Source organism: Rattus norvegicus, chromosome 8 (genome assembly GCF_036323735.1).
Source record: "Rattus norvegicus strain BN/NHsdMcwi chromosome 8, GRCr8, whole genome shotgun sequence".
Classification (NCBI taxonomy): Eukaryota; Metazoa; Chordata; class Mammalia; order Rodentia; family Muridae; genus Rattus; species Rattus norvegicus.
In genome coordinates this window covers 55932673-55944267 of record NC_086026.1, presented here as the reverse complement: position 1 = coordinate 55944267, position 11595 = coordinate 55932673, and the positions used below count along the sequence as shown (strand labels likewise).

The 11595-nt window shown below is 47.2% G+C and overlaps 1 protein-coding gene across 1 annotated transcript; it reads left to right on the top strand.

Moving 5' to 3' along the window:
• Positions 1 to 436: 436 nt before the first annotated feature.
• On the top strand, positions 437 to 9416 carry LOC120094138 (uncharacterized). Its single transcript, XM_063266397.1, has 2 exons — positions 437 to 3381; positions 4061 to 9416. The coding sequence occupies exon 1, from the start codon at positions 1172 to 1174 to the stop codon at positions 2255 to 2257; it is 1086 nt and encodes a 361-aa protein (XP_063122467.1). The 5' UTR covers positions 437 to 1171; the 3' UTR covers positions 2258 to 3381; positions 4061 to 9416.
• The last annotated feature ends 2179 nt before the right edge of the window (positions 9417 to 11595 follow it).

The following is an 11595-nucleotide window of genomic DNA, read 5'->3' as shown; positions in this document are numbered from 1 at the left end:
ACACACACACACACACACACACACACACACGTAGCCACACAGCTGAAATGCAGCAAGCCCAGAAACAGAGCGGTTTCTGCCAAGGTCACACAGGACAAAACCCAGAAAGGGTCTCTGAGCAGATCAGATAGGCAGTGGGAAGGAAGGGAGCCTGTCCTGGGCACCTAGGCCTGGACCACCAGAGCCTGTGGCTGCTCTCAGAAGGAAGAAACCCACCACTCCTCCCCTGCCTTCCTCCAAACCAATCCTGACATCCCTTAAGCCCAAGTCAGCCCCAATGAAAGGGTGGTGCTGAATTCTGTTTACCAACCCGGCATCTAATTAAAATTAGCTGCTGCTTCTGGTTGGGTTTTTTTTTTTTTTTTTTTTTTTTTTTTTTTTTTTTTTTTTTGGTTCTGACTATTTTTAAGCCGGAGCTGCTAGATCAGTGTGGCCACTAGTAAGCTGTCAAATCAAATTTTCAAAAGCAAATTGCTTTTATAATTAATTTAATTATTACTACGGCTCCCAGTTTTGTGTTGCCTTAATGAACACAATCAGGTTTCACCCTCTGGTTTCTTCCCCCACCACATACAAGTACCCCTCATTTCCACAGACCCACCTCACACCTCTCCCACCCCAAGATAGATTCATGGAGAGGGAAAAGGGATGGAGACAGGGTTTAGTCTCCTCCCTGTGTCCCTGAATAGCCACCTCCTCTAGCATGCCCCAGTCTTGTATGGGGCTTCCTCTCGGTGGGGTAATAAAGGTCTTAATGAACCCCCCCCCATGTTTTGATTACTCCATAGCCTACCCCAGCATCCTCTGTGAGTCTGCGTGGGCTGAGGAGGGGCAGTCAGGAGAGAGACTGTGACAGCGGTCTGTCACCCAGGGTCTGGCATTCACTGGGGAACTGTCAGTTACTAAGGAAACTAGGAGGGAGAGAGGCGGTTAGATCCAATTTGGGGTGACAAGTGTAAGGACTGAAGATTTTGGCCTCTCCTCATCTGAGCACGAGTGGGAGTTTCATGGACTGGGCAGTGAACAGACACAGGAGAGCCAGTCCCGAGGAGGCCACCCACCCCTTCTCAGGAGCCCAGGCAAGACAAAGGGACTCCATCAGAGGGCCGAGCAGCTCAATAAGAACCCCCATGCCTCAGAGCAGTGTGCCTCCCTGCCTGTGTGTGCCTGTATGTGCCTGTATGTACTTGTGCATACCTGTGTGTACTTGTGTGTGCCTGTGTGTGCCTGTGTGTGCCTATATGTGCCTGTGTGCCTGTGTGCCTGTGTGCATCTGTGTGTGCCTGTGTGTACTTGTGTGTGCCTGTATGTACTCATGTGTACTTGTTTGTACTTGTGTGTGCCTCTGTGTGACTGTGTGTGCCTGTGTGTTCTTGTGTGTACTTGTGTGTGCCTGTGTGTGCCTGTATGCACCTGTGTGCACCTGTGTGTGCCTGTGTGTACTTGTGTGTGCCTATGTGTGCCTGTGTGTGCCTGTGTGCACCTGTGTGTGCCTGTGTGTACTTGTGTGTGCCTGTATGTACTCATGTGTACTTGTTTGTACTTGTGTGTGCCTCTGTGTGACTGTGTGTGCCTGTGTTCTTGTGTGTACTTGTGTGTGCCTGTGTGTGCCTGTGTACACCTGTGTGTGCCTGTGTGTACTTGTGTATACCTGTGTGTACTTGTGTGTACTTGTGTGTGCCTGTGTGTGCCTGTATGCACCTGTGTGCACCTGTGTGTGCCTGTGTGTACTTGTGTGTGCCTATGTGTGCCTGTGTGCACCTGTGTGTGCCTGTGTGTACTTGTGTGTGCCTGTATGTACTCATGTGTACTTGTTTGTACTTGTGTGTGCCTCTGTGTGACTGTGTGTGCCTGTGTGTTCTTGTGTGTACTTGTGTGTGCCTGTGTGTGCCTGTGTACACCTGTGTGTTCTTGTGTGTACTTGTGTGTGCCTGTGTGTGCCTGTGTACACCTGTGTGTGCCTGTGTGTACTTGTGTATACCTGTGTGTACTTGTGTGTACTTGTGTGTGCCTGTGTGTGCCTGTATGCACCTGTGTGTGCCTGTGTGTACTTGTGTGTTCTTGTGTGTACTTGTGTGTGCCTGTATGCACCTGTGTGTGCCTGTGTGTACTTGTGTGTTCTTGTGTGTACTTGTGTGTGCCTGTATGCACCTGTGTGTGCCTGTGTGTGCCTGTGTGTGCCTGTGTGTGCCTGTGTGTACCTGTGTGTGCCTGTGTGTACTTGTGTATACCTCTGTTTTCCTACTCTCCTTCTTAACCCTTCTTTTCTCTTCTCTCTGCATCCCTTCTTCTGTCTCTGTAAGCTGTAGTTCCGACTCAGAGACAACAGGAACATTACGCTCTATTGTAACTCCCAACCGGGCTGGTGAGACTCTCCTAATCTCAGAGGAAGGGTGCCCTCCACTCAGAAATGAGGCACCAGTGGGGGTTGTGAAGATGGGACAGGGGTGGGGCTGGGAGACAGTCCAGGCTGGGGAGTGACAGAGCTAGGAGAGATGGTCTTCCTGGCCTCTTGGTTGAGAAGAACAGGAAGTGCTGCAGAAGAAGCCCGAGCCACCAGCTCTAAGGCAGTGCAGGCTTGGCTGGCAATGGGGCAAGGGACTCTGAACACTGGCTCAGGAATGGAGGCCACTGGAACTGCTGGAGACAAAGAGGCCAGTGCCGTATGCCTCTGCCTCCCCAAAGGATCTGATGCCTCCCCTTCACTTCCCAGTGATCCAGGCCAGAGCTTGCAGCTCTCCCCTACTCCTGCAGCTACTCCTGGCTCGCGTGCGCGCGCTCTCTCTCTCTCTCTCTCTCTCTCTCTCTCTCTCTCTCTCTCTCTCTCTGGCATACAACTGACCAGGACTTGGATCTCTTCTTGATGCAGAGATGGTCCTACGTGTGGCCAGTGTTCTGTTTCTAGGAGTTACTCAGAGAAATCCCAGGGTGCTAGAGAAAGGATGCCATTTACATGCCCCTAAGAGGGTTGATAAGGTGGCTGACCTCGGCTGTCTGCTGTAGGTGGACACTTTGTGAAAGTCTGGTTAGTGAGTGGGAGAGGAATGAACCACCAGAGTAAACAGGCAGGCATCATCATGCCCTAAACCAGAGCCAGCAGCTAGGACCTACCTGCAGAACTAGAGTGCAGAGAAAGTCTCCCAAGATACCAGATCCCACTCTGGTCAAATCAGCAGTCCTTGCTCCAGGGGGCGCTCTGTTCAAACATCTGCCGTCTGCATCTAGGCACTTTGAGAACAAGGTCCCCCAGAAAGTAGAATCCAGTCCAATAACAATTTGAGAGATCTAGACCCTGCCTCCGAAGCCACACACAGGCTTAGCTGAACAATCCCGGGACCTCAGGCTGATTTGGCATCCTCAGACCCCTCTGGCCATTGTCAGGTAAGTACTCTAAGCAATGCATCTATGTAGAGCAAGCCTGCCACCTGGTGGAAAGGCCATTCAACTACAAGCCGGGGCTTCTCAGGGTGGTTCTGTCCAGTGTTTGGGGTTCCATCCACCCGCCCCTGAAGGCAGTACTGCCACAAGTAAAGGTACGTCCCTGTCCCTGTCCTTCTGAAAGTGTTTGTCAGTACAGATGAACAGAAGGTAGGGATGAGAGGGATTCCAAAGGCTGAGGCCTATTTGGAGCAGGTATTTGGTGCCACATGGTTGGCTCTTCCCTGGCTGTGAATAAGGAAGTGACAGACACTAGATTCCAATCCTGCACTCCTACTACCCATCAGCAGGACAACTGTTATCTTCCTTGGACACAGAGCCCCTCAGCAGATGCATGGACAGATGAGTAAACAAGAGGCTATTCCAAGCCTAAATGCTACAGCCAAGGCAGGCCAAGGAGAGCTCATGGGCAGATGGGACATATTAGAACAATCTTGTCCAATGGAGGCGGTCCCATATATCCCAAGTACTTGTGTCTTCCTGTTCCTTTCACACATACACATTCATCTTAAAATTATATTTTATTACTGATTTGACATAAAGATATATATGTATATATATGTATATATATATTAGAATATTTATCTCAACCTAAAAGTTTCTCTTCCTCTGGCCTAAACAGAAGTTGAAACAATGTTGGCTGTTGACTGTGCCCAGTGGAGAAATCAGCCTTGCATCCTATCACAGGTAAGGGAACCAAAACCCAAACAAGTTCTGCTAACTGCTGAAGCCACGGCTACATGCAGACTAGTGGCAAGCTGGAGCCACAAAAGGACCCTCCATGACATTTAACCCTTTGCAGGAGGCAGGAAACCTTCACCCCCTATATACATGGGTCAAAGTCTCCCACTCTTCTCCAGAGACCCTTGGCTTGCCATGCCATGGAAACAATGGTTGGGAATTCCCCACTCCTAGACCAGCAGCCTCTCCTTGCCCAGCCCTTAATCTGAAGAGAAGTCATCACCACTATGGGCCACCACCACCATTACCACCGCTGCCTCTGCTGCCACCACCACCGCCACCGCCACCACCACCACCACCATCACTGCTGCTGCCACTGCTACCAACACTTACATCAACACTACCCCACTGCCACCACCACCACCAACATTGCCACCCAGATATCTCCATGGCAGTTCTTTGGCCTGCTGTTTTATTAATGCCTAATTTCCAATTTTCAAGAAGAGAGAGAGCCTTAGACCTTCATCTCATGAACCCAGCAATCACACAGATGATCCAAGCATCTCTGGACAGCCTCTAATTTATTTCTCATTGTATGCAAGCAGTACTGAGACTTGATGGTACCAGCTTAAATGTAATAAATGACTCAAGTACCACAGACTAGTTAATAAAGCTCCAGGCTCCCTCTCTGCCCCTGCTGTCTTAGATGGCAACACCAAAGATTCCTTAGAAGATGCCCCAAGTAGAAGGTGTAGAGGCCTCCCCAAGCCTGAGGGAGCTTCATGGCCTTCTCAGGACCCTTGGTACAAGATGGAGGTTGAAACGGGGGCAAAGAGACAGAGGCACAGAGAACTCTGGGGTGGGCACAGAACTGTCTACCCTGGGCCTCAGCATGTCAGTGGGTGTGATGATCTGATCTAGGGGTGACAAATTTTGTACCTGAGCACAGCTTAGAAAGCTCTCAGTTTAGGGGGCTGGAGAAATGGTTCAACAGTTAAGAATGCTTGCCTCTCTTACAGAGGACCTAACTTCTATTCCTGGCTCCCACTTAGGTGGCTCCAGATCCAAGGGATGTTCTCCCATCTGGAAACTGGAATTCACCTGCTTCTAGTGGTAGTGAAACTGGTGAACTGCAGAGAGATATTGGGGGAGGAGGCAGGTGTGCTCACTTTCTGGGGGGAACTCCAAGAGAAGACTCATCTGCTTCTGTGGTCAGCAAACCCCTGAGAGTGAAATCATTTTAGAAAAACTCAGACACTAGTCTTAACCCAGGACACTGAGGCTTCAGCAAGATGCCAGGGTAATGAGGAAGATGGATGTCTACAGAGCGGTAGGTAGAGAGCCCTCGAGCTGTGTAGAAACTTGTCCTGACAGTGACTCCCCCACTGCCTCAGCTTAGGAGTCCTGAGTCTAATGATCTCAGGTGAACCCAGGAATACTATCTTCCTTGTCTCTCCTATGCCTGAAACAAAACCAACATCCCTGGCTCCTGGCTTCCTCAGTGTTCCCATAAACAGAGGGGTGCTTCCTCCCTATCCCTGCATGCCCTCATAGTGTTCCCAAGGCTGAAGAAATTGTCATGGGTTGCCTTTGTTCCAGGGTACTAGGATAACTCATTGTTACCAGCAATAAAAACCGTCTTTGGTATCTCTAATTCTTTCCACGGTGCTTAGAGCCCTGCCTACACAGGCTCTTGTTTATGCAGAGAGCCTCCCTTCACTGCTGAATATAGTGTAAATTGAATTGCATTATAAACGCACTAGGGGAACCTTATCAGGAATCCTTTTATAAAGGGAATAATTGTCCCCTAATTTATCATTAGTGCGAGCCTCGGTTTTTATCTAACAAGTTTGTTTGATGTGAGCAAAGTCTGAGTGTACACACACATACATGTGAGCACATACTGCTGGGGAGTAGAAGATGCAAGGTATGAGAGAGAGCAGGGTGTGAATTAGTTTGGGTAAGAACTTTCTGAGAGTGACGCTGGCAAGCCAAAGCACCGTGGATGAGATAAATCATGGTGTGTAGCCAAGACAAAGAGGAAAACAGAGACCCCCAAAAGGAGTGATGGTTTTTTCAATTGTTGTTCATCTCTAGAGAAATGATGTCCAAGTTTTCACAGGATTGCCAGGCACTCTGGGCTACCAGGAGCTGGTGAGGGCTGGGAAATGAACCAGTGGTGGATGAGTGGCAGGATTTGGGAGTTGCGGAGACTGGCACCCTTCCCATCAGAGCCATGGGCATCTGCAGTATGTGCGAGGGGAATGGATGCTGTGATCTCAAACATCTTTGTGTGTGTGCTTGAGCAGATGCAAGTGAGACTATAGCCTTCCCTAACCTCTGTCTCCAGGTCTTTCTCTCACCCTGTTGTCTCCCTATGCACAGAAGCAGCTGGGAGCTGATGTGAGGACAGAAACCTTGTATTTATCAAGTTGGATCCAAGATTTAAAATGTACTTTCTAAAGCTTTCTGTTTACTAGCCCCTGAAGCACCTGGACCCCAATCCTAAGGAAACTCCGATTTATGTTCAATCTGCCTGTTTGCTGTTCAGTTTGCACATGCCTCCCGGTTGACAAGGCTCCCAGCACGTCTCATAGGTTCTCACAACATCATCGAGAGGCATCAGTGGCAGACTTCATTCTACCAGGGAGGTAACTGATCCACTAAGGCCGTGGCACTTCACAAACAACACCAGGACTTCTAAACCAAAGCTGCTCTCTTCCCCTTTTGGTGGCCCAGCTTCCAGAGACATCAGACAGGGAGGGCATCACTAAGTTCTCATTAGCAGTGATAACTCACCCTCTCAATCCGAGTTCATACTGCAGATTCGGCAGAGACACTACCTGCAATGGGCATATTTAGAACCATGTATAGAAAAGAGAGATGGGGCTGACTGTGGAAGAAGCCTGGGTTCTCTGTCTCTCTCAAGGGACCGCCCAGTATAAGTCCTTCTCCTTTCACATTCAAAGGAAACAGAGGATAACGACAATGGCAACCAATGGGTGATAGAAGATACCTCTGTAGCTAATGCAGGCTAAGATGGTGGATGTGTCCACAGTCATGACCTCCCCATCACTGTTACTAACACAGCCTGACAGACCTGTGTATCATGTAATAGTGGCCAATGGTTTCCCCCAGTGTGGCCAATATCACAGATAGGAGAAGGCACTCTAGATCCTAGAATCTATATGTCCTTACCAAAACCAATAGGAGCTTCATTGAACATGTCCATATCTCTCTAGATCACTAGCCAGAGAGTACACCTTCCTTCCTTGGAGCAGAGAAAGGAAGAACTAGATACAAGATGATAACCCACAGTTCTCTCCACACAGAAGAGATTACCCAGGTGGCTGAGTATCACCCCTCCTTACAAGGCTTACATCACCCTGGGGTCCAGTTGACCCTCAAAGTTCTCACTATAGGGGATTGTCCTATTACTGTGATTAGTCTCTACTGCCTTGCCAGACCACTGGAAAATCCACTTCCACTGTTCCCTGGGTCCAGAAAGCACAGGAATGAGGAAGATAGCATCATTTATTGTCTGGGGGTTGAGGATTCTAGAACTTTCTTTACCAACTACTGAATTAGACAGTGTGACATGACCTATGAGGACTGACCTGGAGAAACTTGTGTGCTGGGCAGAGAACATGTTCTACAGGAGCCTAGGAGCTACCGATATGAGGGTCCCTTCTTGCATCTGTGAGGACTGTAGGGAGCCTGAGGAAATGAGAGAAGTCACTGTGACACAGTTATTGGTATTGAAAGAGACGAGACCAATGTTGGGATGACAAGAGCACTAAATAGAACCATGTTGTGGCAAACAGCCATGCTGAGACTTCTCCCTTGAAAATCTCACTCATATACTTTTCCAACGTACCCTTAGGTAAGAAACCAGTTCTATGGTTAGTAGCACTGGGGTTAGTCACAACCCACTGCCAGTCTTTGCTGAACCTGTAATCTGCATGCATTTAAACAGCCATCTGTCTTGGAAAGAACGACGAAGAATTGTGGAAATAGCATTGAAAACTATCCTTATCAACTAAACAGCGGTTTTACATGCTGGCTGAGCCTTACCAGCACCATACGGGAACCTTTAGAAAATAGGTCATGACATTGAATCTAGAGCTTAAAGATGAATCCTTCCATGCAGGCTTGTGAATGTGGCATTAACGTGGTGTGAGGGTGTTCTCCAGTGCTTGCACACATGGGGGCCACAAGCTAACTCAGGTTTCATCATTTTCTGCCTTATTTCTTGAGCAAGGTCTTGCACTGAGCCTGGAACTCACTGTTCCTGCTTGACCAGCTAGCCAGCAAGCTCCTGGGATCTGCCTGCCTCTGCTTTCCTAGCACTGGAGTTATACGCACTGACCACCATATCTGGCTTTTATGTGGGTGCTGGGGATCTGAACTCAGGTCCTCATGCTTGTGCATCAAGCTCTTTACCCATGGAGTCATCTCCTCAGCCCAGATTCTTGTCACTCTTACAGCGATGTTCTGTGGAGTGAATAAGCAGATATTGAACAGTGCACTGTTCCTAGGAGAAATAACGAGTTAGGTTCAACGAAGCTCCGGCCATAGCATTTCCACTAACTGATCAATACACAACCATGTTTTATTGTGCTTCTGCTTAAAGACACCTTATTTTATACACACCATTAACATTGAGCTCCGGGCCAACAACACTATCATTCACGACCAAACCAAACTTCTCTAACCCACATATTTTCTCCACAAGGTAGAAATGTTCTTTATCATTGTGCTTAGGCGCATTTTAAATGGCAAAAATCACCAAGCAAAAGCACACGCAGCAAGCTGGCATTGAATAGATCACAAAAATTACAGGCTGCTTTCTGTTTTTCAGGATGAGAGAAGAAACAAGAAGGCAGAGGGTCACCTTGCTCAAGAGCACTGGGCAACTCAAATTCTGTGCTACTTTCTATGTGTCTGTAATAGACTAAAAATGTAAGCCAGGTGAGTTGAAGGCAGAACATTGGGCAAATTGCAAATATAGAATCCGGGAACAACAATTAACAGTATGCAAAGACTATAGAGTACTATGCAGCAACAAAAAAAGAGTGAGTTTGGATATACGTGGCAGCCTGGATAAACCCCAAAGGCATGGTGATATGTGAAAGAGCTTTGAAAGCTGACGCTACGATGTCACTGGTATAGAAAATATAGAGAGATAGCAAAGGGATAGTTCTGAGAGGTGGCAAAACTGTACCGTGTCCTTATTGTAGTGACAACCCAAATACATACACGTGTTAAAATATATAAAACTGTACCTCAAGGTGAAAGAGCTTGTTTTCTTTTGTGCTGGTTTAAAAACTGAATGCATACTTCACACTTACCATAAAGCAAATAGCCAGTGGTACAGCACTCCTACCCCTGATTGGGTCTGCTGCATGGGATAGGGTCTATGGGGGAAGTGACTGTATTGACTTGGGCCCTTTGTATCTTCCTAGCAGACTTGTCACAGGAAAGGCAATTACCAGCTGTGTTTGAGTCATGGTCTCATATCATATGCAAGTGGCTGAGACAGCTCACTAGTTTCCAAATAAGGGTGACCAGCACAGTCCGGAGGTGTGCCCATCACTCGCAATTCATTTATTCTTCTGTGATAGGACCCCTCTCCTGCAGAGGCCCAGGGCATTGGTTTTATATCCACATGCAGAGATCCCCACTTAGAAGTTAGTGTTGCCCCTAGCAACCAGCTCTCTCTCCACACTGCTTTGAATGCAGACTGCCTGAGGAAGACTGCTCCTCAGAACTGATTGCTGAAAGACCTCCTATCACAATGTGAACAAAACATTTTTAAACAGAAAATTTAACAAGACTTTAAAACAAAGATCCAAAGTATTTTTATCACATCCTGACGACGTGTTTGCCGAGTGACTGGAGGGGCACTCTCTGTACTTTGCAAAAGAAAAAAGACAAAGATGGGGGCAGATCATGAAGCTCCACCTGTTCTGAGACCTGAAGGGTGAAACCAGGAGGACATGATATCCCCAGGAAGCCCCTCATGCAGCTCTAAGCCCATATTAGGCGCTATTCAAGTGCATGAAGAAATCAAGACAAATGCCCAAATGAAAGAAAGATTCACTGTTTGTGAAAATCAGTTACTCACATCATGGGTGTGAGAGGATCTGCACCAAGTACCACAGACAACGTAGAAGAGAATAAGAGGTGGTCCATGCCTTTAAGACAGGAGAATAATAAATAATTTGACTTAAACTGGTGCATTTGAGCAGCTACATTATACCTGTTGTTTCTGAACTGTACACCTCCCTTTCAGATCACCATCTCCAATTCTCAAGCCTCACTGCACTGCCAGACAGGAAAATGTGAGGAGTATGCTGGGGGGGGGGGGGTTCTGGTGAATAAATGCAAGGGTATTTGTCAACACTCCTTGGTTGCCAATGACAAGTCCCCAACTCATATGAACATAAACAAAGCGGCAAACGCACTGACTCACATAATTAGGAAGAATGTGAGACCCAAACTGACAACAAAAGAACCTGCTTCTTCCATGGCACCTTGTCCTTCTGTGCTTTCACAGTCTTAAGTCTGACGCCAAGTATGATGGCTGTATTTAGTCCTTCCCTAGTTCTAGGACTCAGGTACCCATGCCGATGCAGCAAATTTTAAAAAAGAAGATCTTCTTTCTAATGAGGATTTCAAGAGCCCATCCAATTGAATAGATGTTCAACACGGATGGAGAGGAAAGCTATGCTAGATTGCAGCCACCAGTTCCCCGCACACACCTTGGGCCCACAGGTCTCTGAAGGACAGCTTACACTCCAAGCAAAGCTCAACTCTAGACATCGTCAAACTGTGGAACTACATAGCATGCTACCATGGAAGCTGAATAGAGGCCGGTATGTTCAAGACAGAATAGATTGAGGCTGCTAGGATGGATGTTTCTAGGACAGTGAACAAAGCTCAGGACACAAATGTGGACTTGGTATGAATCTTAGCTTAGCCTCCTCCTGATGGTGAGCTTTTCTGGGGTGGCAACTCCTCAGCCATTAAATGGGATAATACCTACCTCATAAGTGGTAGGGGCCCCTAAAGAGCTAAATTCAAACACAATTGTGTTTTTTAATTCCATATCCTTTTTCATCTTCAATATCCTGTCTTGTAATTATCAAGCATTGGGTTATCCATCCACTCATACTCCATCCCATATTTATTAAGCACCTGCCCTGAAAAATGTGCAACATGTTAGAAATACTGCTATTAATAAGATAAACCTCTTGACCTTCTCAGGGGTATCCAAACCTTTGACCCTTTGACATTGCAATATAACATTTTCATCTACAAATGTGGTGGGCCATATTTGCAGCTGTTCTAGGATGTCCCTGCCCAAGTACTGAAGCAAATAGGAGTAACAAAACAATTCTGAAATACAATGTATATGGAAGTATATAAACATAGAAAGAATCCCCAAAATCTGTTAAGACTGTGTTCTTGTTT

Bases quoted from the DNA above. Each gene is read 5' to 3' on its own strand.
- LOC120094138 (XM_063266397.1), top strand. From the start codon at position 1,172: ATGTGCCTGTATGTACTTGTGCATACCTGTGTGTACTTGTGTGTGCCT.